The sequence below is a fragment of the Heterodontus francisci genome, chromosome 9 (assembly GCF_036365525.1).
Source record: "Heterodontus francisci isolate sHetFra1 chromosome 9, sHetFra1.hap1, whole genome shotgun sequence".
Lineage (NCBI taxonomy): Eukaryota > Metazoa > Chordata > Chondrichthyes > Heterodontiformes > Heterodontidae > Heterodontus > Heterodontus francisci.
Window position 1 is genome coordinate 56,039,303 of NC_090379.1, and position 27,133 is coordinate 56,066,435.

Below are 27,133 nucleotides of genomic sequence, written 5' to 3' on the forward strand. Positions count from 1 at the left end.
TGTCAACCTGAAAATGTCCCATTTATTCCTACTGTTTTCTATTCATTAACCAATCCACAATCCATGCTAACATACTACCACAATCCCATGAGTCCAAATTGTGTGTAATTACCAGTCTACGTGCATCCACAAAGGCAGCTGTGCATTGGACCAGCAGATACATCAATCCCAAAGTTTCTCCGAGTTGAGGGAAATATTTGTACCAGCAGAGCAGTGCTACTTCAGGAGTACTGGTTTTGTCAGGTCAGGCGCTTCCACTATGGCCTTCGGGCAGGCTCTCATTGAAATGACTGGCTGCTCAGGAACCTTTTCTCACATACGGAAGTAACTCAGGTCTCCCCAGCAGACAAAATGCTCTTGTTAGAACCAAGATCTTTACTAATGCATCTGGTTGAACTTTAAAAATACAGGAGATGCATCAAGTATAGAGTTCCAATAGAATATTAAGTAGTGGTTTGAATAATTCTTTCTAATCTTCTTTGGCAAGGTTTTCCATTTCACTGCATGCAGTTAACCTTTCATAGAGTGACTAGTTCACAGAACTTCATTCAAGCCAGACAATGACAAAGCAAATCACCTTCAACAGTCCTGCCTGCAGCTGGAGAACAAAATAATAATGTCACATGGTCTAGGGCAGTTCCTCTGCAAACAATCTAAAGCACAGAGGGGGGAAAAAAAATCAAACTGGTTTTCAAGAGATCATTTACTCAACAGCTAAAAAAAAATCCAGGCAAACCAATCCTAACATCATTGTTCAGAATCACCCCCAACAAAAAGGAATAAAAGGCAAGTGGAGCAAAATGTTTATTAGGCATCCTGGATTTTTAAGCCACTAAAACATCATTGCAATTTTCTTTGTACTATTTAGGTAGTAGCTCTTATACACCCAGCTACACTACACTTTTCAGTGGTGCAATGTAATCTTATCCACCCCATTAAATGTACATACAGGAAAGATTGCCAAATTTCACAGCAGAGAGATATTCAGCTTCAGATAATGAGATCAATTAGTCAGGTCAAGATTTAACTCGAGGTTCAGGAAGGGCACCAGTAGTGGTGGGTGGCAAGACATCCAAGACTTTCCCGGGGATGCTGTGGACTTGGCAACAAGATTAGAGAGACCCACAAAAGGAGGGAAGAGAGGGTCTTGTTTGAATTATATTTTGTGTGATCTGGATAGACAGCACCAGGAAAAATCTGGGTAATTCCTTAAGAGGTTAAAAATGGCTCTCTTAGATTGAAAGCATCTGGACATTTTAAAACAGTGCATAAAACTTGACATTTTTGGTCCAACTTTGTCAAAAAAGATAAATTTTTTCTCATCTCCTTTGCAAGGAAAGCATCAATTAAGAGGTAGCAGGAGAGGGAAAAAGGTAGAAAAGAAAAGATTCCTAGCAGAGACACATTATATACAGAAGTTGCATGGGCAGATGGATTCAGGTCCTACATCAGACATTCAGCCAGTGAGCAAATGCACTGCATGCTATGACAACCTGCCATACCAACCAGGAAGGTTAGTTGGCTTCCAGTACTTGTGGAGTAGAGTGAAGTAGAGTTCTAGAGAGCCATCTAAGTCTCAGTCTGGAGTCAAACCCCAGTCTAAAATACTAGAAACCATCTTTAGTTGATGATATGTGCAGAGTCCAGATGTAGCTCAGTGCCATTTCCTATTTGCCTATTGTGATGTTAAAAAGGTTCTATACAAATACAACTTCTTTAATGAAGTCAAAAATTTGACATTCATGGACCTGTAGGTTCCATCTTGGGTCAATACCCTCAGACAGCTGCACTTGGACAGCCAGAGGAGGCAAACACACATATGCAGTTCCAGATCACTATCATACGGACATATGAATTAGGAGCAGGAGTAGGCCACTTGGCCCCTCGAGCCTGCTCTACCATTCAAGGTCATGTCTGATCTGATTCTGACCTCGACTCCACATTCCCACCTACCCCCAATAACCTTTCACCCCCTTGCTCATCAAGGATCTATCTACCTCTGCCTTAAAAATATTTAAAGACTCGGTTTCCACTGTCTTTTGAGGAAGAGAGTTTCAAAGACTCACGACCCTCTGGAGAGAAAAGAATGGCTCATCTGTCTTTAAAGGGCAACCCCTTATTTTTAAAATTGTGACCCCTAGTTCTAGTTTCTCCCACAAGGGAAACATCCTTTCCACATCCACCCTGCCAAGACCCCCAGGATCTTATATGTTTCAATCAAGTTGCCTCTTACTCTCCTAAACTCCAGGGTATACAAACCTAGCCTGTCCAACCTTTCCTCAAGACAACCCGCCTATTCCAGGTATTAGTCTAGTAAACCTTCTCTGAATTGCTTCCAACGTATTTATATCCTTCCTTAAAATAAAGGAGACCAATACTGTATACAGTACTCCAGATGTGGCCTCAAACTGAAGCATAACCTCCCTACTTTTGTATTCAATTTCTCTCGCAATAAATGATAACATTCTATTAACTTTCCTAATTACTTGCTGAACATGCATACTAACCTTTTGCGATTCATGCACTAGGACACTCATATCCCTCTGTATCTCAGAGTTCTGCAATCTCCCAACATTTAGATAATATGCTTTTTTATTCTTCTGGCCAAAATGGACAATTTCACATTTTCCCACATTATACTCAGTTTGCCAAATCTTTACCCACTCACAACCTATCTAGATCCCTTTGTAGCCTCATATCCTCTTCACAACTTACTTTCCTACCTATCTTTGTCTCATCAGCAAATTTAGCAACCATTCATCTTAGTTTGTTCAGTTTGCTTACCCACTGTTTTTTTTCCATGTTTGTACTTGTGGCTGTTCAGTTTTCAGTCCATTAACACCCTTTCTGTACTAATGCTTTGTCTTTCAACACACCATTAACATATCTTTACTCCATGACCTTCTGGTCAGCTATTCTGTGACCTCGTCCCATCTACACCTTCTCCTTTTTCATCTTTTGCCCCACCCTCACCCCACTTGCTTATAACCTTTTACATTTCTAATATTTCCCAGTTCTGAAGGGTCACTGACCTGAAACGTTAACTCTGCTTCTCTCCCCACAGATGCTGCCAGACCTGCTAAGCATTTCCAGCATTTCTTGTTTTTATTTCACAAACCCATGTTGACTCTGCCTTATTACCTTGAATTTTTCCAAGTTCCCTGCTAGAACGTCTTTAACAGCTTGCAACATTTTCCCCAAGACAGATGTAAAGCTAACTGGCCAGTAGTTTCCGGTTTTCTGTTTCCCTCCTTTTTTGAATAAAGGAGTTACATTTGCTATTTTCCAATATAAATGGAACCTTCCCCGAATCTAGTAAATTGTGGAAAATTAAAAACAATGCCTCAACCATCTCACTAGCCACTTCTTTTAGGACCCTAGGATGAGGTCCATCAAGACCCAGGGACTTGCAGCTCCAACAATTTGCACAGTACCATTTCCCCGGTGATTCTAATTTTCTTGCGTTCCTCCCTCCATTCCATTTCCTGACTTACAGCTATTTTTGGGATGTTAAGGTATCCTCTTTGAAAGGGTTGTCCAACATACGGCCCGGAGGCCAGAATCGAACCAGCCAATGGTTTCCATCTGGCCCGCAGATATAATCTTTACTCAGTGTTGTTCCTCATCCTCGCCAGGGGGCCATGACTGGAGAGGACAAATTTTCCATTGGCTACTCCGCATCAGTACAAGTGTGCAGGCAAACCCTGACCACTTGTGCACGCAAAAAATGCCAGGCATCTCACTAAATCAGTGTCCAACATGTGAAGAGACAGTAAGTCAATAAATTAGTCTTTTCATTTAAAGCTTTTTCACAAAAATGCACATTTGTTGCTATTTTGATTACTAGCAAGATAAATTTTAATGCCTTTATTTTTCCAAAATTGTCTCACTGGTCCCCCATGCAAGACAAAAATTGTAATGTGGCCCCCGAAATGAAAAGGTTGGGCACCCCACTCTATAGTGAAGACTGATGCAAAATACCTGCTCAATTCATCTACCATCTCATTTTCCCTTAATTCCCCAGACTCACTTTCTATAGGACCAATGCTCACTTTGTTAACTCTTGTTTTTTTAAAAAAAAAAGATCTGTAGAAACTATCTGTTTTTGTATTTCTAGCTAGCTCTCTCTTGTACTCTAAATTTCTCCCTCCTTAAATCAATCTTTTAGTCATTCTTTGCTGCTCTTTTATAGTCTGTCCAATTGTCTGACCTGTATCCCATTCTGCCCAGAGATCATGGCTGATCATCTACCTGTATGCCATTTTCCCCCACTATCCCCATATCCCTTGATGTCATTAGTATCCAGAGATCTACTGATTTCTCTCTTGAACATGCTCAATCATTGAGCTTCCATAGCCATCTGGGGTAGAGAATTCCACAAATTCACCACCCTCTGAGTAAAGAAATTCCTCCTCATTTCAGTCTTAAATGGCCTGCCCCTTATTAAGACTTTGTGTCGCTTTGTTCTTTGTGCAATTATATGCTTTTTCTTTAAGTTTGATACTAACTAACTTTTTTAGGTAACCACGGATAGTGGGTCCGTCCCTTGGAAAGTTTTTTTCTCATTGGAATGTATCTATTCTATGTATTCTGAAATATCCCCTTAAACGTCTGCCACTGCATCACTATTGACCTATCTCTTAACCGAATTTGCCACTTCACTTTAGGTAGCTCTTTCATGCCCTCATAATTGCCTTTATTTAAGTTTAAAATACTCGTCTTGGACCGATTCTTCTCTCCCTCAAATGGAATGTAAAATTCAATCATATTATGATCGCTGCTACGTAGGGGCACCTTCACTATGAGGTCATCAATTAAACCTATCTCGTTGCACAACACCAGGTCTAGTCTAGCCTGCTTTCTGGTTGGCTCCAGAACGTGCTGTTCTGAGAAACTATCCTGAAAACATTCTAGGCTACCTTTGCCAATCTGATTTTTCCAGTCTATATGTAGATTAAAATCCCCCATGATTATCACCGTACCTTTCTGACAAGCTCTCATTATTTCTTCCTTTATACTGTTCTACCATGTGGTTACTGCTAGTGGTGTACAGGCACCCTCCCACTAGTGACTTCTTGCCTTTATAAGTTTTCTTCTCTACCCAAACCACTTTCACATCTTACTACTGATCTATCTGCATACACTTTGGAAATGCATGAGTGCGCGTGCACGCACATCAGATATGGACAAGATCAGCTAATGGTATGATATTTTCAGAGTTAAATAGCAGATCAACATACTGGAGGACCAATACTGTCAATAGAACCATATCTAGCAAGGAGTGTAGGAAATAAAACACTACTTTATGTAGCATTTTACTTATATACAAAATGAAGCAACACTAGCCATGTATTGCATACATTTTGATTTCACAACCATACTGACGGTTGGTACAATACTGAAGTTTTTTCAAATTCATTCATGGGATGTGGGCGACGCTGGCCAGGCCAAAAAAAGGGGAGAAAAAGTGCACCTAGTTCCATTTGTTATCTAGTGACCTCTAGGATCAGGCTTAGCTGTGAACCACTCGGCAAGGCCAAATATCCTGTTACACCATGTTTAGATTCATAGGTGAAGAATTGCCAACGAACAGGGAACCAGACAGTTGCTTCAATCAATGGAGCCATATCCTAGTCTGCAGTTTCTACACAAGGAGGGAAGAATTGTGATTTTTTTTTTAGGATTATTATCCTGGAGAAGGTGGTGGTGAGCTGCCTTCTTGAACCGCTGCAGCCCTTGGGGTGTAGGTACACCTACACTGCTGTTAGGAAGGGAGTTCCAGGATTTTGACCCAGTGACAGTGAAGGATCGGCAATATAGTTCCAAGTCATAACGGTGTGTGGCTAGGAGGGGAACTTTCAGGTGGTGGTGTTCAAGAATCTGCTGTCCTTGTCCTGCTAGGTTACAGAGGTCACAGGTTTGTAAGGTGTTGGCGAAGGAGCATTGGTGAGTTGCTGCTGTGCATCTTGTAGATGGTTCCCACTGGTACAACTGTCCATCTGTGGTGGAAGGGGTGCCAATCAAGTGGGCTGCTGTGTCTTGGATGGTGTCGAGCTTATTGTGTTGTTGGAGCTGCACCCATCCAGACAAGTGGAGAGTATTCCACCACACTCCTGACTTGTGCCTTGTAGATGGTGGACTAGCATTGGAGAGACACGAGGGGAGTTACTTGCTGCAGAACTCCTAGCCTCTGACCTGCTCTTGTAGCCACAGCATGTGTGTGGCTGGTCCAGTTCAGTTTTTGTTCAACGGTGACCACCAGGGTGTTGATAGTGGGGGATTCAGCAACGGTAATGCCATTGAATGTCAAGGGGAGATTAGATTCTCTAGCTTCAGATGGTCATTGCCTGGCACTTGTGTGGCATGAATGTTACTTGCCACATATCAGCCCAAGCTTGGACATTGTCCAGGTCTTGCAGCATATGGACACAGGCTGCTTCAATATCTGAGGAATTGCGAATGGTGTAATCGTCAGTGAACATCTCCACTTCTGACCTTATGATGGAGGGATGGTCATTGATGAAGGCTTTTGACAGGATATCGCACACCTACATGATGGATGTGCTTTCCAAAATGGGGTTTGGGGAGGGAATCTGCAATTGGATCCAACTGCTCTACACAAACATCAGTAGCGCAGTCTCAATCAACGGGTGGGAATCGGAAAGTTTCCCGATCAAATCTGGAGTCAGACAGGGCTATCCTCTCTCCCCGGTCTTGTTTGTTTGCTGTATTGAACCCTTTGCTGAATCTATTAGGAAGGATGCGAGCATAAGAGGGGTGACAATCACAGGCAGCGGAGGCACTCAGGTTAAAACCTCCCTGTACGTGGATGACGTCGCCGTTTTCTGCTCGGATCCGCTGTCCGTGCGCAGACTGATGAGCATCTGCGACCAGTTCGAACTGGCCTCGGGAGCCAAAGTTAACCACGGTAAGAGCGAGGCCATGTTCTTTGGGAACTAGGCTGACCGATCCTTTGTCCCCTTCACCGTCAGGTCAGACTACCTGAAGGTGCTGGGGATATGGTTCGGAAGGGCCGGGGCGTGCACCAAAACCTGGGAGGAGCGAGTGGCCAAGGTACAACAAATGTTGGGCATGTGGGGGCAGCGATCTCTCTCCATTGTGGGTAAGAACCTGGTCATCGGGTGCGAGGCTCTCACATTGTTGCTCTACGTGGCGCAGGTCTGGGGGATATGCGTGGAAAGTTCTTTACACAGAGGGTGGTGGGCACCTGGAACGCATTGCCAGCGGAGGTGGTAGATGCGGGCACGATGGAGTCTTTTAAGATGTATCTAGACAGATACATGAATGGGCAGGAAGAAAAGAGATACAGAACCTTAGAAAATAGGCGACATGATTAGAGAGAGGATCTGGATCGGCGCAGGCTTGGAGGGCCGAAGGGCCTGTTCCTGTGCTGTAATTATCTTTGTTCTTTGTTCTTATACCCCACTCCTGCGCTGTGGCAGTCACCCGAGCCATTTTCCGCTTCATCTGGGGATCTAAAATGGACCGGGTCTGGAGGGACACGATGTTCAAATCTCTGGACAAGGGCGGGAAAAATGTACCCAACGTGGCCCTCATCCTGATGACCACCTTCATATGCGGCTGCATCAAGCTGTCTGTAGATCTCTAGTACGCAAACTGCAAGTGTCACTACGTGCTGAGGTTCTATCTGTCCCTGGTGTTGCGAAGGATGGGCCTGGTCACATTGCCACGGAACGCTCCATGCAGTTGAACCGTGCCGTACCACCCATCCTTCGTGGAGCAGTTTCTGCGGGAAAACACCTTTGACCACCGGTCCATCAGGCAGAGGTCTGCACGGAATGTCCTCAAGGCCCTACGGGAAAAGGAAACGGGGGATCCTGTCAGATGGTTCCCCGAGCAGACCGCCAAAGTCATTTGGCGGAATGCCTCATCACCAGAACTTTCAAACAAGCGCCAAGATGTAGCTTGGTTGGTGGCGAGAAGGGCCCTCCCTCTCAGATCCTTCATGCACGTCCGAAGTCTTGCCCCCTCTGCACAATGCCCCCGCGGTGGCTGTGGTGGGGAACAGACGGTTGCCCACCTCCTCCTGGAATGTGTCTTTGCAAAGCAGGTGTGGAAAGAGATGCAGTGGTTTTTGTCGAGGTTTATCCCAAGCAGCTCTGTAACACAGGAGTCTGTGCTCTACGGGCTGTTCCCAGGGACACACACCGAGACAAACATCAACTGCTGCTGGAGGACTATCAATTCGGTGAAAGACGCCCTTTGGTCTGCCCGAAACTTGCTGGTCTTCCAGCGCAAAGAGTTGTCCACCACCGAATGTTGCAGACTGGCACATTCCAAGGTCCAGGACTACGTGCTGAGGGACGCACTAAAGCTTGGGGCAGCCACAGCAAAGACTCAATGGGGAAAGACCACAGTGTAAGGTCCCCCCACCAAGCTGAACTGAAGGGCTGGATTCATGGGAAACCCCTCGAACTGTATCGGGAAAATTTTGTGTGCTGTAAATGTAAAAATGTATATGGCATGACAATGAAATGGAAGGGTTGTGAGGCAACTTAAAATTGTATAGAAGGAAACTGATCACCTTTGCACTGTTTGTATTTTTTGACTTGATGCTGTTTTAAACTGTTTGGGAATGTAATTTTTACAGATTTTTATGAATAAAGTATATTTTGAAAATAAAGAAACTTCAAAACACTCTGGATCAGGAGAGCTCTTCATACAGGTCACATGACAGGCTGGCCCTCTGATACTTCCATTCCTACAATAAAAGCTGCAGTGCTACTCATCTTTAAATCTTCTAGGATATGCGTCTCCAATCCCCTTTCTTTTTACGTCTCATTGTTTTAATAAAGATAACTGTTTCTCCACAACAAAAACTTATTAGCATTCCAGTCTTTTACAGAAGCTTATCTATGCCAGTTCTTCACAATTGCTTATCTATGCTAGTCATTTACATATTACAAAAAGACTCCTTAAAGATAAAACAAAATGTTCTAAGGAGCATAGTTTACACTGCTACCCATCAAGCCACTTTTATCTTTAAAGATTACATCTATTGTACCACATATATAGTCACTTCTATTCCAGGCTTCACATACCAAAGTCATATGCAACGTAATTTCTTTAAAAAAAAGACATTTTATATAAAAGGTAAGATTATAGATGAAGGAAGCCATTGTTTTTGGTCTCCGCCACAAAATCCATTCCTAAGTTACCGACTCCATCTCTCTCCCTGGAAACTGTTTGAGGCTGAACCAAACGGTTCACAATCTTGGTGTCATATCTGACCCAAAGACATGGCTCCGAACACATATCCACACCATCAATAAGTTCAACTATTTTCATGTCTGTAACACTGCCCAACTCCACCACTGCCTCAGTTCACCCACTGCTGAAACCCTCATTCATGCATTTGTTACCTCTAGACTTGACTATTCCACACACTCCTGGTTGGCCTCCCACATTCTACCCTCCATAAACTTAAAGATCATCTAAAACTCTGCTGCCATGTCCTTACTTGCACTAAGCCCCATTCACCCATCACTCCTGTACTTGCAGCCAGTCAAGCAATGCCTCGATTATAAATCCTCATCCTGGTTTCCAAATCCCTCCATATCTCTATAATCTCTATGGGCGGCGCAGTGGTTAGCATCGCAGTTTGCAAGTTCTCCGTGTCTGCGTGGGTTTTCTCCAGGTGCTCCGGTTTCCTCCCACAAGCCAAAAAGACTTGCAGGTTGGTAGGTAAATTGGCCATTATAAATTGCCCCTAGCATAGGTAGGTGGTAGGGAAATATAGGGACAGGTGGGGATGTGGTAGGAATATGGGATTCGTGTAGGATTAGTATATATGGGTGGTTGATGGTCGGCATAGACTCGGTGGGCCAAAGGGCCTGTTTCAGTGCTGTATCTCTAAAACTAAAACTAAAAAACCTCCTCTAGCCCCACAACCCTCCAAGATATCTGAACTCATTTAATTCTGGCCTCTTGAGCAACCCCAATTTTAATTGCTCCACCACTGGGGGGGGGGGGGGGGCTGTGCCTTTGCTATCAAGGCCCTAAGCTCTTGAATTCCATCTCTAAAGCACGCTGCCTCTCTTTCCTCCTTTAAGATGGTCCTTAAAACCTACCTCTTTGACCAAGCCTTTGGCCAATTGCCCCAATAGGCTTGGTGTCAAATTTTGCTTTATAATGCTCCTGTGAAGCATCTTGGGACATATTATGTTACATGTGTGACATAAATACAAATTGTTGATAATGTTTGGAATTCAAACAAGCCTTCAACCATCAGTTATGATCATCATTAAACAAGGCAACTGATCACCTTTTATCAGGGAAGCAGTTGGAAACGGCTGTGGTGAGAATGACCGGCTAGAACACAATTCATTAAGCTGGTAGTGGTTAATTTTCTGTTGCTTAGAGTTCAACTTCAGAATACAATCCATGGTATAAAATTAAACATCAGATTTAAAAAAAGACTGGTGACCCTTTCTTATTGCTTGACATATTAATAAGACGTTCAAGACTGGATCACACTTATTACAAATTCACTATTTCTCCCCTCCCAGAGTTTCATTTTAAAAGGGTAACGTGCAGCCTTAAAGAGATCAACTCAACGATCCAAGGTTCAAACAGGATTAGCAATATTCGTGTGCAAATCTATAAGCACATTCTTTAAAGATGTATTTGTGAAAGATTATGTTGGGAGCTTGGTTCTCTGAACCGATTCATTCAACATTACACCATCGAGCTTTAAATCATTGAATAACTAACAAAAGTTTTAAAATTAACGCTGTCATGGTTGTACGAACATACAAGGGATTTTAACCCTTTCCCACTGAATTTCAAGATAACTCAGATCCCGCCTGGCAGCGATTCAGCAGAAAGGAAAATGGGGCTTGGCTCAACATTCGGTCTAAACTCGAACCCATACAAGGCATCATGCACCCGCGTTTTTTGGAATTGGCAAAAGTAGCAGATGGCATACCCAATGAAAATCAGAGCTTACCCAGTTTCTCCACCAGCTTGAGCATCACTCCACCTATGTGCACTTCCCCGGTCACTCGGAGGGAAACATCGCGGCTCAGGTCAGTCACAAGAACATTTAGTTCCCACGTCCCATCAGCGTAACAGCCATCCGGCATCCGAATTCCATCCAGTGCCATTTTTTTACCTGGTGGGGTGGGGAAGGCAGTGAAAGGCTTAACCGAACTGGTTAAAAAAATAGTCAAGGTAAACTAATTCGGCTATTGGAATAAACGAATGTCATTCAGTTGCCCACCCGGATAACACATGGGGCCAACATAGCAAGACGTGAAGTAAAACAGATCTTGCAACCAAAATAGATTAAATGCAGATCATAGGAGTCAAAGGTAACAAAGAAAATCGCCAAATTGAAGGTCTTTGCACCTATAAAGTAACTACAAAGAGTCGGCTGTCCACTGCTAAACATTTTCCGTTATAGGACTTCAAACTACAGTTCCATACTCATGGAAGTGCTGCAAACCTGTTGAAATCGTTTTTCCCCCCAAGTTACACATTCTTGAGAACAAAATGAGGCTTCACAATGTTTTCTAATCTTATTGTTAATACAGCGTGTGAATTACGTCCAGTACGTGGGATATAAACTACACTTCAAAGGGCTGATTTACGACTTTGCAGTTCACAATCTGAAATGCATTAAACTCCTTCAGTGTAAACAGCAGCACAAGCAAGGGAAAGAGCTTCCAATGCGGCTTTCCATACAATGAAAACCTTGGGCGTCTTTAAACGTGCTTTCCGTTTTGCAAACCATCCTCAACGTGAAGCCCATCGTGTCAGACCCCTCCGCGTCTGTCACTGGGTCTAAAAGCATAAAGACATCACTTCACTACAACTGCACTACCCTCTCCCTGAAAAAAATAACCACAAACAAAAATATCTCCCCCCCCCCCAAAACCAGAGTCCACCAAATCTGAATGGAGGCTGGGTTCCGAAAGTCACCCAGTGTGGCAGAGAAGATAGAACAGAAATTGGGGACGGGTCGGGACAGGACGGGGGGGGGGGGGGGTGTTGCCTTTGCTCGATAGCAACAGTTATTCCAGGAGAAATACTGCAAAGATGCAAAAAGAAAATTACCTCAGAGAATCCACTGAAAGTAATCTTGGTAGCCCAGCAATGGGGAGAAAGAAGGATACAATTTAACAGCTTTCTTCACAGTGTAGGCGTAGGAAAAAAAAGTGTCCAAACTGCCGGCTCTTCGCTTCCCTGCTGGACGTTTTAATGGAGTCAATCTTGGATTTTTTTCTCCCTCTCTGCTGGACTTCAACGTCACTCTGACTCGCCTCAAAGTTCAATCTCAGCAGCTCACAGCTGCCCGTCCATGGCTGAGCTCAGCCCCGTCCCAAACACTCTCACTCTCTGTGTCTGTGTGCCTCCGTCCGCTGGCTAGCCGTCTTCTCCCACTGGGATCCCTTCACTCCCAACAACGAAGCCGAGCCTCCGCTGCCTTTTATGGAAATGAGAAGAAGCAGTGCCGCACATCCGGGCCTCGAACTCCAGGGCGAGAGACACAGGACGGCATTCCCGTTAGCATCGTCCGACCTGCCCCAGAACTGCGCCTGCAAACAGCTTCAACCCAATGCAAATAGAGCCTCAACTCTTATGTTTCAAGTTTAAAAAGTCTTACTCGTGTACTTCCATTTCTTTAATGCAATTTCCAGCTCGTTATTTGTCATTACTATAACCAGCTGTAATGCATTTTTTGAAGGAATTACTCTACGCGGATTTAATTTTGTTTCAGCACGAGTGCAGATACGTGTGTCCATATGATATAAATATAGTTTTATAAAGATCTGCATGTTTAACAACTTAAATTTACATAGCACCTTTAACGTTGTAAAACATCCCAAGGCGCATCACAGGAGCATTATCAAACAAAATTTAAAACCATGCCACATAAGGAGTAGGACAGGTGACCAAAAGCTTGGTCAAAGAGGAGTGAGGCAAAGAGGCTTAAGGAAGGGAACTCCAGTATTTAAGGCCTCAGCAGCTGAAGGAATGACGGCCAATGGTGAAGCAATTAAAGTCATGGATGCTCAAGAGACCAGAACTGGAGGATGGCAAATATTCCAGTTTTTAAAAATTAATTCAGGGGATGTGGGTGTCACTGGCTAGGCCAGCATTTGCTGCCCATCCTTAATTGCCCTTGAGAAGGTGGTGGTGAGCTGCTTTGAAGTGCTGCAGTCCATGTGGGGTAGGGACACCCACTGTGCTAGGTTGTAGGAGATCACAGAGATACAATGGGGTGAGGCCACAGGGGGATTTTGAAACAAGGTTAAGAATTTTAAAATTAAGGGAGCCAATGTAGGCCAGTTAGCACATGGATGATGGTTGAATGGAACTGGGTGAGAGGATACAGGCAGCAGTGTTTTAGATGAGCTCAAGGCTTTGGAAGGTACAAGATGGGAGGCCAGTCAGGAGAAAATTTGAATAGTAAGATCTAGTGGTAACAAATACTTAAGTTCACAGTAAAATATTGAACAAGTTATCAGTTGTGTTTAATTACAACTTATACCCTTTGTTTACATTTATTGTTTTTCTTTATCATTTCCTAACATTAATGCATTGGAAAGAAACACTAACAAGTTTAGCTAAGAATACCTGTTGCGGCTGTTCATCAGACTGCAGGAGGAAAGGAAGAGAGGATTCTCCAACAAACCCAGAAAAGAGTTACCTATTTTCCACTTTATTTGTTCTTATGATATAGCCAGCACTGGCAAGGTCATAATTTCTGCAAACTCTGTGGCTGTTAAGAGTCAATCATATAGGGTAGAATTAGTTCCATGTCAGTCAGACCAGGTAGGGGTGGCTGAAGGACATAAATACACCAGTTGAGTCTTTACACCAATCCAAGGGCTTTCATGGTTATTTCCTGGAGCTAGCCCAGAAAAAAACCAGATTTTTTCAAATTCAATTTCACAGCTTGCTATGGTGGAATATTAATTCATGGGTTGCTAATTTAGTACCATAACACTAGGATACTGTAACAATAACTTGGCTTTTGGCAGTTTTGCTGTACAGCTACAATTGAAATAGTAAACAGCATCTATAAATTTGTTCTGTAAAAATGGGATCATAGTCCAACATTGTTGTTCCTCACACCAACTAAAAGGCTTGCTCATCTGTGTGACCTATTATCAATGTCACTTCCTATCTACCCGTAACAGATACATCTATCCATGACAGTATTGGCAGGAGTTACCACAGCAGACTCCTTGTGGAGACAAAGTCCAGCCATCGAACTGAGGACATCCTCCATTGTGTTATGTTGTGTGGCACTCCCACCATGCTAATTGGGTTAGATTCAGAACAGACCTAGCAGTTCAAAACTGGGCATCCATTGGATGCTGTGGGCCAGCAGCAGCAAAATCTGTAACCTCATGCCCGGCACATCCCTCACCCTATCATTATCATCAAGCCAGGGCATCAACCCCAGTTCAATGAGGAGTGCAGAAGAGCATGCCAGGAGTAGCACCAGGCATACCTAGAAATGAGGTGCCAACCTGGTGAAGCTATAACACAGGACTACATACATGCTAAACAGCATAAACAGAATTTTATAGACAGAGCTAAGCAATTCCACAATCAACGGATCAGATCAAAGCTCTGTAGTTCTGCCACATCTAGTCGTGAATAATCTTCTTCTTCTTCTTCTTCTTCTTTGGCCTCCTTGTCTCGAGAGACAATGGGTATCAACCTGGAGGTGGTCAGTGGTTTGTGAAGCAGCTACTGGAGTGGCTATAAAGGCCAATTCTAGAATGACAGGCTCTTCCACAGGTGCTGCAGATAAAATTGGTTGTCAGGGCTGTTACACAGTTGGCTCTCCCCTTGCACCTGTCTTTTTTCCTGCCAACTGCTAAGTCTCTTCGCCTCGCCACTCTTCAGCCTAGCCATTATGGCTGCCCGCCAGCTCTGGCGATCACTGGCAACTGACTCCCACGACTTGTGATCAATGTCACAGGATTTCATGTCGCGTTTACAGACGTCTTTAAAGCGGAGACATGGACGGCCGGTGGGTCTGATACCAGTGATGAGCTCGCTGTACAATGTGTCCTTGGGGATCCTGCCATCTTCCATGCGGCTCACATGGCCAAGCCATCTCAGGCGCCGCTGGCTCAGTAGGGTGTATATGCTGGGGATGTTGGCCACCTCGAGGACTTCTGTGTTGGAGATACAGTCCTGCCACCTGATGCCAAGGATTCTCAGGAGGCAGCGAAGATGGAATGAATTGAGACGTCGCTCTTGGCTGACATACGTTGTCCAGGCCTTGCTGCCATAGAGCAAGGTACTGAGGACACAGGCTTGATACACTCGGACTTTTGTGTTCCATGTCAGTGCGCCATTTTCCCTCACTCTCTTGGCCAGTCTGGACATAGCAGTGGAAACCTTTCCCATGCGCTTGTTGATTTCTGCATCGAGAGACAGGTTACTGATAATAGTTGAGCCTAGGTTGGTGAACCCTTGAACCACTTCCAGAGCGTGGTCGCCGATATTGATGGATGGAGCATTTCTGACGTCCTGTCCCATGGTGTTTGTTTTCTTGAGGCTGATGGTTAGGCCAAATTCGTTGCAAGCAGCCTCAATCCTGTCAATGAGTCTCTGCAGACACTCTTCAGTGTGAGATGTTAATGCAGCATCGTCAGCAAAGAGGAGTTCCCTGATGAGGACTTTCCGTACTTTGGTCTTCGCTCTAAGATGGGCAAGGTTGAACAACCTGCCACCTGATCTTGTGTGAAGGAAAATTCCTTCTTCTGAAGACTTGAACGCATGTGAGAGCAGCAGGGAGAAGAAGATCCCAAACAGTGTAGGTGCGAGAACACAGCCCTGTTTCACGCCACTCAGGATAGGAAAGGGGTCTGATGAAGCGCCGCTATGCTGAATTGTGCCTTTCATATTGTCATGGAATGAGGTGATGATACTTAGTAGCTTTGGTGGACATCCGATCTTTTCTAGTAGGCTGAAGAGACCACGTCTGCTGACTAGGTCAAAGGCTTTGGTGAGATCAATGAAATCAATGTAGAGGGGCATCTGTTGTTCGCGGCATTTCTCCTGTAGCTGGCGAAGGGAGAACAGCATGTCAATGGTGGATCTTTCTGCTCGAAAGCCACACTGTGCCTCAGTGTAGACACGCTCGGCCAGCTTCTGGAGCCTGTTTAAAGTGACTCGAGCGAAGACTTTCCCCACTATGCTGAGCAGGGAGATTCCACGGTAGTTGTTGCAGTCACCACGATCATCCTTGTTCTTATAGATGGTGATGATATTGGCATTGTGCATGTCCTGTGGTACTGCTCCCTCGTCCCAGCACAGGCAAAGCAGTTCGTAGAGTGCTGAAAGTATAGCAGGCTTGGCACTCTTTATTATTTCAGGGGTAATGCCGTCCTTCCCAGGGGCCTTTCCGCTGGCTAGAGAATCAATGGCATCACTGAGTTCCGATTTTGATGGCTGTACGTCCAGCTGATCCATGACTGGCAGAGACTGGGCTGCATTGAGGGCGGTCTCAGTGACAACATTTTCCCTGGAGTACAGTTCTAGGTAGTGCTCCACCCAGCGGTCCATTTGCTTGCATTGGTCAGTGATTGTGTTCCCGATTTAGATTTGAGGGGGGCAATCTTCTCGATGGTTGGCCCAAAAGCTCTCTTAATGCCATCATACATTCCTCTGATGTTTCCGGTTTCAGAGGCCAGTTGAATATGAGTGCGTATGTGTTGCCAGTAGTCATTTGCGCAGCACCTCGCTGTTCTTTGTGCAGCACTTCTGGCTGCTTTAAGTGCTACGGATGTTAACTCGCTGGGGGCTTTCTTGTAGTTCAACAGAGCAATGCGCTTAGCGGCTATGACAGGTTCCAGCTCTTCAAAGTGAGATTGAAACCAGTCTGCATTCCGCTTCACACGTTTGCCATAGGTGGTCATTGCTGAGTCATAGATGGCGTCTCTGATGTGGGCCCACTTGGTCTCTGCATCCCCTGTCGGAGTGTTTTGAAGGGCTTTATCAAGTGAATTTAGAAACTTATGTAACAGCTGTGCATAAGAAATTCTGCTAGTGTTGATGCGCAGGCGGCCCTTCTGCTTGGAGTGATGCGGCTTCTTTGGTTTGAGTCTAACCTTGCTGCACACCAGGGAGTGGTCGGTGTTGCAGTCCGCACTGTGGAAGTTGCGTGTGAGTTGAACGCTGTTTAAAGAGGCTCGCCTTGTGACGATGAGGTCCAGCTGGTGCCAACGACGTGATCTTGGGTGCCTCCATGAAACCTGGTGACAGGGTTCAGTATGAAATAACGAGTTGGTGATGCAGAGGTTATGATAGGTACACAACTCCAGCAGTCTCTGTCCATTCTCATTCACCCTTCCAATGCCATAGCGTCCAAGGCAGGAGGGCCATTAATCATGGTCGGCCCCAACCCTGGCATTAAAGTCCCCCAGCAGGCACAAATGTTCGGTATTGGGATGCGACTAATGATATGATGGAGTTCCTCGTAGAACTGGTCTTTAGCTTCAGGTGGGGAGCAGAGTGTTGGAGCATAGATGCTGAGTAGATGTACTGGACCAGAGGCGGTGAGCAGTCGGATGGACAGTATGCGTTCCGAGCCATTTGAAGGTGTCTCTATCATGCTGAGCAATGGGTTTCTGATGGCGAAGCCCACTCCATGCTGTCTTGGTTCTTCATGATCCCTACCCTGCCAGAAGAAGGTGTAGTCTTGCTCTCTTAGAGATCTGCTCACAGGGAGGCATGTCTCCTGAAGTGCTGCAATGCCCACATTGAGTCTACTGAGCTCGTTGTTTATGATGGCGGTCTTCCGAGAATCGTTGATTTGTGTAAGGTTTTTCGACAGGCCAGGACACATAGTTCTGACGTTCCAACTTGCAAAACAAAGGGCTGGTACCTTCTTTCCTTTTTTTGTCATGCTGTTTGGTGCGGTGTTGCAGTCCACTGTTTGGGCAATGACCCTGAGCTCCAAGCACCTATTGAAGCAGTTGGACTGTGGCGGGACAGAACCTTACTGACCGGGGGCTGCTCGATTTGAGGCGGGTGGTAGCTGTCCAGTGAGATGCGATGACCTCTCCCGCCGACAAAGGCAACCCGTGGCGCCCAATCTCTACGCCAATTGAGCTGGACTTATAACCCGTAACTGCTGCCTTCCGTGTTGTTTTGGTCGTTGTGAGGCGACTATGGAGTGACCTCTCCATGGTGCGACCTCTCCATGGCGCATGCCTGGGCGGATGTATGGAGGTTGTGAATTGCCCAAGCGGCAAAACCCCCCCTCTCGGCCTTCCTGGTGGGGTCCAAAGGAGTGCAGAGCATGACGTTTGGCACCAGTATGGCTGCAGGAACTGCCGGAAACATGCCAAAGGTGACACATGACCGCCTTCAGGGTTCCGTTCCAGATTTTCTGTTAGGGTTCACTCCCTTAGCTTTGGTCTCTCCCGAGACGCCCACAAGGCAGTGGGGTTGTTAGGGCCCCTGCTCAGGAATAGGTGGATGCTGGTGGGAGAAGGTGGGAGGAAGGGGGTGCGGGGGGTGGGGGGGGGAGGTGGGGGGTGCGAGGGGGAGGGGTGCGGTGGGAAGGGGTGGAGGGAAGGGGGTGTGAGGGGGAGCTGGAAAGGGGGGTTGCAGGGGGGTAGGGGAGGGGGTGCAGGGGAAGGCGGTGCACAATTAAACAACTAACAGGAGGAGCAGGCTCCATGAGTATCCCCATCCTCAGTGATGGTGCAGCCTAGCATGTGAGTGCGAGAAACAAGACTGAAGAGTTTGCCACCATCTTCAGCCAGAAGTGCCAAGTGGATAATTCATTGTGGTCTCCTCCTGAGGTCCAAACTGTTATATTCTAGAAAGCCAGGTGTTGAAGGATAGAACTAGAGCCAATCTTTACACTCTTTTATAAGCATTTATTTACAAAGATACATATTGCAAACATGCACCTCCTCACCCAACAACCACAGTTTCAGCCTATTTCTTTTTATAGGGGCACCAGTGAATCCCCAGTTAATGCCTGCTACCTGTATACAATTAATATATAATTAACACCCACCTTCAGTCTTCAGTCAGTCTTCAGCCAACTCGATTCACGCCATGTGATTTCAAGAAATGGCTAAGTGCACTGGATACAGCAGTGACTGTGAGCCACAACAATATCTTAACTGTGGTCCTGAAGACTTGTGCTCCAGAACTAGGCATCCCTCTAGCTAATCTGTTCTAATACAGCCACAACACTGTCATCTACCCAACAATGTGGAAAATTGTCCAGGTATGTCTCCACAAAAAGCAGGACAAATCCAATCTTGCCAATTACCACCCTATCAGTCTCCAGTCAATCATCAGCAAAGTGATGGAAGGTGCGATCGACAGCACTATCAAATGGCACTTACTCAGCAACAAGCTGCTAACTAATGCTCAGTTTGAGCTCCACCAGGACCACTCAGCTACAGACCTCTCTGCAGCCTTGGTCCAAACATGGACAAAAGAGCTGATTTTCAGAGGTGAGGTGAGAGTGACAGCCCTTGACATCAAGGCAGCATTTAGCCGAGTGTAGCATCAAGGAGCCCTAGCAAAATTGAAGTCGATGGGAATCGGGGGAAAACTTTCCACTGGCTGGAGTCATATCTAGCACAAAGGAATATACTTTTTTTTTTAGAGATACAGCACTGAAACAGGCCCTTCGACCCACCGAGTCTGTGCCGACCATCAATCACCCATTTATACTAATGCTACACTAATCCCATATTCCTACCACATCCCCACCTGTCCCTATATTTCCCTACCACCTACCTACACTAGGGGCAATTGCTAATGGCCAATTTACCTATCAACCTGCAAGTCTTTGGCATGTGGGAGGAAACCGGAGCACCCGGAGGAAACCCACGCAAACACAGGGAGAACTTGCAAACTCCACACAGGCAGTACCCAGAATTGAACCCGGGTCGCTGGAGCTGTGAGACTGCAGTGTTAACCACTGCGCCACTGTGCCGCCCTGGTTGTTGGCGGCTAATCAACTCAGCCTCAGGATATTGCTACAGGAATTCCTCAGGGTAGTGTCCTAACGCTAATCATCTTCAGCTGCTTCATCAATGAGCTTTCCTCCATCATAAAGTCACAAGTGTGGATGTTTGCTGATGATTGCACAGTGTTCAGTTCCATTTGCAACACCTCAGATAATGAAGCAGGCCACACCGGCATGCAGAAAGACCTGGACAACATTCAGGCATGGTAAGTGGCAAGTAGCATTCGTGCCACACAAGTGGCAGGCAATGACTATCTTCAACAAGAGAGAATCTAACCATGGCACTCAATGGTATTACCATCACTGAATCTCCCACCATCAACATCCTGGGGGTTACCATTAACAAGAAACTTAACTGGACCAGCCTCATAAATACTCTTGCTACCAGAGCAGACCAGGGGCTGGGAATTCTGCAGCGAGTAACTCACCTCCTGACTCCCCAAAGCCTGTCCACCATCTGCAAGGCACAAGTCAGGAGTGTGATGGAATACTCTCCATTTGCCTGGATGAGTGCATCTCCAACAACACTGAAGAAGCTCGACACCATCCAGGACAAAGCAGCCCACTTGATTGGCACCCTATCCACCACCTTAAATATTTACTCCCTCCATCACTGGCACATAGTGGCTGCAGTGTCTACCATCAACAAGATGCACAGAGGCAATTCGCCAAGGCTCCTTTGACAGGACCTTCCAAACCTGCGACCTCTACCGCCTAGAAGAACAAGGTAGCTTCTTGGCATCTCTTCGTGGACGAAGATTTTTGAAAGGTTGTACTCATCGACTGCAGGCCCGCTGGTGGCTAGTCAGGCCTATCCGTGACCGGCTGATTCTTCCACAGTGGGTGCAAGTGAAGGTGTAGTCGCTGCTGGGGGCAATTGGATCTACCCTTCTCCTCCATTTCTCTTTTGTGCTGGTTCTTCGCTCAGTCTCAAAGGTGTCTGTAGCCTTCCTGATGTGGCATCTCCAGGCATCACGATCTATGGCCTGCGCTTCCCATTGGCGATGGTCAATGTGGCACACAGAGAAGGATTTCTTCAGGGAGTCCTTGAAACATTTGCATGGGGCCCCTCTGTTCCTTTTACCAGTGGTCAGCTCTCCATACAACACGATCTTGGGCAATGTGACCCACCCAACACAGTTGGCTTTGCAGGAAGATGGCTTTGATGTTGGTGATGTTGGCTGTTCCCAGGGCTTCAATGTTTGTGATGCGGTCCTGGCAGCGGATCTTGAGAATGCAACGGAGGCAGCACAGATGGAAGCGCTTTCAAAGGCGTATGTGATGTAGCAGGCACATGGAACACCACCACCTGCAAGTCCCCCTCCAATATGCACACCAAGCTGCTTTGGAACTATATCACCCCTTCTTCACTGTCGCTGGGTCAAAATCCTGGAACTCCCTTAATAACAGCACTGTGGATATATTTACACCAGATGGAATGCAGCTCATCACTATCTTCTCAAGGATAATTAGGGATGGGCAATAACTGCTGGTCTTGCCTGCAATGCCCACATCCTAAGAATGAATAAAATAAAGTGAATGGATTTGGAGGAAGTTCCAGAAAGCAGACCAAAGAGGCAAAAAGCTCTGCCATCAATGGAGAGATGAAGGGATATTACGGGGGGGGGGGGGGGGGGGGGGGGGGGGGGGGGGGTGGGGGGCGTAGTGGGCGGTGGGCATAGTGGGGGTAGCTGGTGTAGAAAAATCTGGAATCAGGAATGGAACATTCAGGAAAGTATACAAGGCTGAAGAAGATTACAGAGATAGGATTGGATGATGCCCATGGAGGGAGTTGCAGATGAGAATTTTAAATTGATGCGTTGGGGTACATGGAGCCAATATAGGTCAGCAGGACTGGAGAAATGAGCCACCAGAACTTAAAATGAGACAAGATAACAGGCTGCAGTGTTTTAGAGTTTGTTGTGGGTGCAAGTGGGAGTCAACAGGTAGGCATTAAAGTAACAGAGTCTGGAGGTGATGAAGGCATGCAGCAAAGGTAGGGACAGCAGTGGGCAATGTTATAGAAGTGGAAATAGATGGTCTTCATAATAAATAAGATGTGTGATTTAAAGCTCAGTTAAGGATCATACCTGACACTAATGTTCTATACAGTCTGATTCGGTCTGAGAGAGGGAAATGGAGCCAGTGGCAGCTTGTGGTCAGGGGCCAAAGACAATACTTTGGTCTTCTTGATATTGAGTTGGAAGAAATCACAACCTAACTATGATTGGATGTTTGGACAAATAAGAAACAGCAAAGAGGTGGTCAAGAGAACTGGTGGAAAGGTGGAGCTGATGTTATCCGCATATATGTGGAAAGTGATACCTGCAAATAAAGTCACTGTGGAGCAGAATGTGGGGGCCAGGAACAGATGCTTGAGACATGAGAGAAATCATTACTGGAGATGCAGTGGTTGCAATTGAATAAGTCGGAATGAACCATGCAAGGGAAATCTCAAAAAACTGAATGTTGAAGGAGAATGGCATGCTTAACCATATCAAACACTGTAAAATAAAAAGTTGAAGTGAACAAGGACAGATAGTGTGTCACAGTCACAAAGTGTGTAATTCTTGATATTCATTAAAGCTGTTTCAGTGCAGAGGACAAGGTTGAAAACTGGACTGGAAATACTTGAACTGAGAGCTATGAAGAAGTAGGCAAGGAGTTGAGAGGCAATGACATGTTCAAGGACCATAGAGAATTGAGGAAAGTTGGAAATGGAGAGATTTTTTGAGGAGATCGATGATAATGAAAGTTTTGAAAGAGAGAGGCATTGTACACATTGTCAGCTAACATGGGCACCAGGAAGAGGAGTGGATTGGTCAGCAGTTAAAAGGGAAGGAAATAGAGAGAGCAGGAGAGATGTTTCAGGGAAGAAATTAGCTTGCAAAGGGCAGAGTAAAATGGGGAAGAAACTGTAAAATGGAAACAGTTCAAAGCTGCCCATGAGCGAAAGTCTGGGAGAGGGTTCAAGTGAGTGGCCAAGGATATGATTGCAGTAATTATTTTTATTCATTAATGGAATGTGGGCATCACTCGCAAGACCAGCATTTATTGCCCAATCATAAACACCCTCGAGCAGGTGGCAGTGAGCTGCCTTCTTAAACTGCTGCAGTCTATATGGTGTAGATACACACACAGTGCTGTTAGGGAGGGAGCTGCAGGATTTTGACATGGCAACGATGAAGGAACGGTGATATATTTCCAAGTCAGGATAGTGTGTGACTAGGAGGAGAACTCAGAGATGGTGGCGAACCCATGTACCTGCTGCCCTTGTTTTTCTAGATGGTAGAAGTTGTGGGTTTGCTGTCAAAGAAGCCTTGGCAAGTTTCTGCAGTGCATCTTGTAGATGGTACACACTGCAGCCACAGTCCACCAGTGGTGGAAGAAGTGAATCTTTATAGTGGTGGATGGGGTGCCAATCAAGTGGGCTGCTTTGTCATGGATGGTATCGAGCTTCTTGAATGTTGTTGGAGCTGTACTCGTCCAGGCAAGTGGACAGTATTCCATGTGCCTTGTAAATAGCGGACAGGCTTTGGGGGTTCAGGCATTGAGTGACTTGCTGTAGAATTCCCAGCCTCTGACCTGCTCTTGCAGCTAAGTTATGTGGCAATTAAGTTTCTAGTCAATGGTGACCCCCAAGACGTTGATGATGGAGGATTCAGTGATGGAAATGTCAATGATTTTCAAGGGGAGGTGGTCAAACTCCCTTTTGTTAGAGATGTTCATTGCCTGGCACTTATGTGGTTACTTGCCACTTAACTGCCCAAATCTGAATGTTGTCCAGGTCTTGCTGCATGGGGCATGGACTGCTTCTTTATATGAGGAGTTGCAAATGGAAATGAACACTGTGCAACCATCAGTGAACGTCTCCACTTCTGATCTTATGATGGAGAGGTGGTCATTGATGAAGCATCTAAAGGTGGTTGTGCCTAGGGTGCTGTCCTGAGGAACTCCTGCAGCGATGTCCTGGGGCACAACCATCTTCTTTTGTGCTTGGTATGACTTCAACCAGCGGAGAGATTTCCCTCTGATTGGCACTGACTTCAAATTTTAGTAGGACTCCTTGATGCCATACTTGGTCAAATGCTGCCTTGAGGTCAAGGGCAGTCACTCTCACCTCACCTCTTGAGTTCAGTTCTTTTGTCCATGTTTGAACCAAGGCTGTAATGAGGTCTGGAGCTAAGTGGTCCAGGTGGATCGTAAACGGAGCCTCAGTGAGCCAGTTGTAGGAAGGATGAGATTAAGAGTAGCATTAGACAAATTCTTTTGAATGTATAATGTTCTCCCTATAGCTTTTTAGATATCCATTTAATAAGGCATATTGTTTGTTACATGCATTTTGTAGACAAATTGACTCGAATTTTCTTAGAAGGCCTTTTTCCATTACTTGCCTTGGGTAAAAGTTCACAGAGAGTTTACTGAAATAGAGACAATACGAGAACTTTGCTAAGTAGCTTCAGAATTAGTATTAAAGATGTATATGAAAACGCATTCTAATAGCTATGTGTACAAATATACATATTCCCCACAATAAAAATGAAGATAAATTAAAATCATAAAATGTGTCTTAATATCAATAACATCTGCAAGCTTCTTCTGACAATATTTATGTATTTGTCAAATATTCTAAAACTAAACCAAGCCTTACACACATTCGTGAACTAAAACTGTTCAGCAAAAAAACTAAATTACAAGATTTATTTACACCCCACATTATGATTATTAAAATTTGAAACCCGAACCATGGGCAAAAAGGAAGGATTGAATTCTTGTAAAAATATTTTTAGCTAATTTTTAGGATGATTGCTTTTCAGAAATGTTCATTTGAAATCGTACATCTATTTATGGAATCTCAGGAGTCAAATATCTCTCTGAATTACATTTATTCTGAATGGAATACTGGAGACAACGATGAAGTCCAAATGGGAATTATTTCTGTCACCATTCAGTTCTTCAGGAATGTAATTAAAAATGTTTTTTTTTGGAAAAAGTGAAAGTGATAAAGTGACAATCTTGTACAACTGCAACAACTTATATTTATATAGCACTTTTAATGTAATAAAACGTCCCAAGGCCTTTCACAGGAGCATTATAAAACAAGGTATGACACCGAACCACAAAAGCAGACCTTAGGTCAGATGACCAAAAGCTTGGTCAAAGAGGTAGGTTTTAAGGCATGTCTTAATGGAGGAACATGAGGTGGGGTCGCAGAGAGGTGTAGGGAGAATATTCCAGAGTTTAGGGCCTAGACAACTGTAGGTACGGCCATCAATGGTGGACTGATTAAAATCAGTGATGCACAAGATGCCAGAATTAATGAAATGCAGATATCTTGGAGGGTTGTGGGGCTGGAGGAGATTACAGTGATAGAGAGGGGTGAGGCCATGTAGGGATTTGAAAACGAGGAGAATTTTAAAATCAAGATGTTGCTTGACTGGGCGCCAATGTGGGTCAGCGAGCGGAGGGTGATAGGGGAACAGAGCTTGGTGTAAGATAAGACATGGGCAGTAGAATTTTGGATGACCTCAAGTTTACAGAGAGTAGAATGTGGGAGACCAGCCTGGAGTGCGTTGGAATAGTCAAGTCTAGAGGTAACGAGGCATGAATGAGGGGTTCAGCAGCAGATGAGCTGAAACACGAGTAAAGTCAGGTGATGTTACAGAGGTGGAAATAGGCGGTCTTAGTGATGGTGCGAATATGAAGTCGGAAGCTCAACTCAAGGGCCAAATGTGACACCAAGTTTGCGAACAGACTATCTTGATCTCAGACTGTTGCCAAGGAGAGGGATGCAGTCGGTATCTAGGGAACAATGGCTTCAATCTTCCCAATACTTAATTTGAGGAAATCTTTGCACATCCGGTATGGGATATTGGATGAGCAGTCTGCTAATTTAGAAACAGTGGAGGAGTCAAGAGAAATAGTGGTCCTGGGTGTTGTCAGCGTACATATGAAAACTAATGCTGTGTTTTCAGATGATGTCACTGAGGGGCAGCATCTAGTTGAGAAATAGGTGTTGAACAGGGCTAGATCCTTGGGGGACACCAGAGGTAATGGTGCGGGAGCAGGAAGAGAAGCCATTGCAAGTAATTCTCTGCCTACAATTAGATACAATTAGGAACAACCTGGTCCTTTCTGAAATTGGGATGGAGTATGCGATTGATTGTTCCACTGGCAAATTTCATATATCACTTGACTGCATCCCATGAGTTGGCGACCAGACCACATTTTTAAGAAGACCATAAATAAAATCTCAATGATTAGAAAACAAATGTATAATCACATCTACTGTAAAACAGCTTTTCACAAACATGTAATTAAAAAAATCCAAAACATTATTTCAATGAAATTTCAAACACCAGATATGGTTTATTTTGCATTGCAAAGTAATTTATTTTGTACTTTGCTAATTTCCAGGTGTTATACACAGCTCAAGGCTTTACGTCAACAATTAGAGATAATCCAAGGGAGTGAACGGATTTATGCGTCATTTAAGATTAAATTTTCAAGGGGCTCAAAAGCTGGATAAGCCCCTATTCTGGGTTGATTTACACTAGAGAAACTGTTTTATTTTGATGCCTATGCACACTGTACATTATGACTTTCTAAAATTGTATCTAGTTCACATAGAACATCAAATTTGAATTTTCAGTAAAAATAGTTTTTACTTTTGTATTCATTTATATCATAGAAGAAAATCTAACAATTAGATTTCTTATAATCATTAACATACCGTATTTATTTAATTTGATTTTAGAGGAAATGTCACCATCTACTGGTAATATTTATAATGCAAAATTAATCAGTGATGAAAATTAGTCAGTTGGAAGACTGAAGTTCTGTTAAAGTTTGCCTCAAGTTAAAGAGATTCCCACAATTTACCAAGCCAATTGTTGATCCAGACCTCAACTGAACCCCACCCCATCAACCTGTTACCAGTTTAGGTGGTATAGTGTACATTTATTATATTTGATACGATGAATGTGTGCTTTACTGAAAATGTTCATGGTCACCTTACCTCTATGGGGGAAAAAAAACTTTGGCCTGGATATTTCAATGAGTGGCAAAACACTTGCACTTACCTAAAGACATTGTATGAGGTTTTGCCTTGGAACTTTC

General features: G+C 44.7%; 1 protein-coding gene across 3 annotated transcripts in view; it reads right to left on the bottom strand.

The window, feature by feature from the left end:
- Positions 1 to 12,522, bottom strand: part of fermt2 (FERM domain containing kindlin 2) — a 143,629-nt gene extending 131,107 nt beyond the window's left edge. The window contains exons 1-2 of one of the 3 annotated variants that reach the window (XM_068039141.1): positions 12,159 to 12,522; positions 10,991 to 11,193 (exon numbers count right to left, since the gene is read on the bottom strand). In XM_068039141.1, coding sequence (XP_067895242.1) covers positions 10,991 to 11,147 — 157 coding nt within the window. In that variant the 5' untranslated portion in view covers positions 11,148 to 11,193; positions 12,159 to 12,522. Of the gene's footprint in view, positions 1 to 10,990; positions 11,194 to 12,099 lie in introns of all 3 variants that reach the window. The other 2 variants (XM_068039140.1, XM_068039142.1) reach the window with 2 other exon arrangements.
- Between the last annotated feature and the right edge of the window lie 14,611 nt (positions 12,523 to 27,133).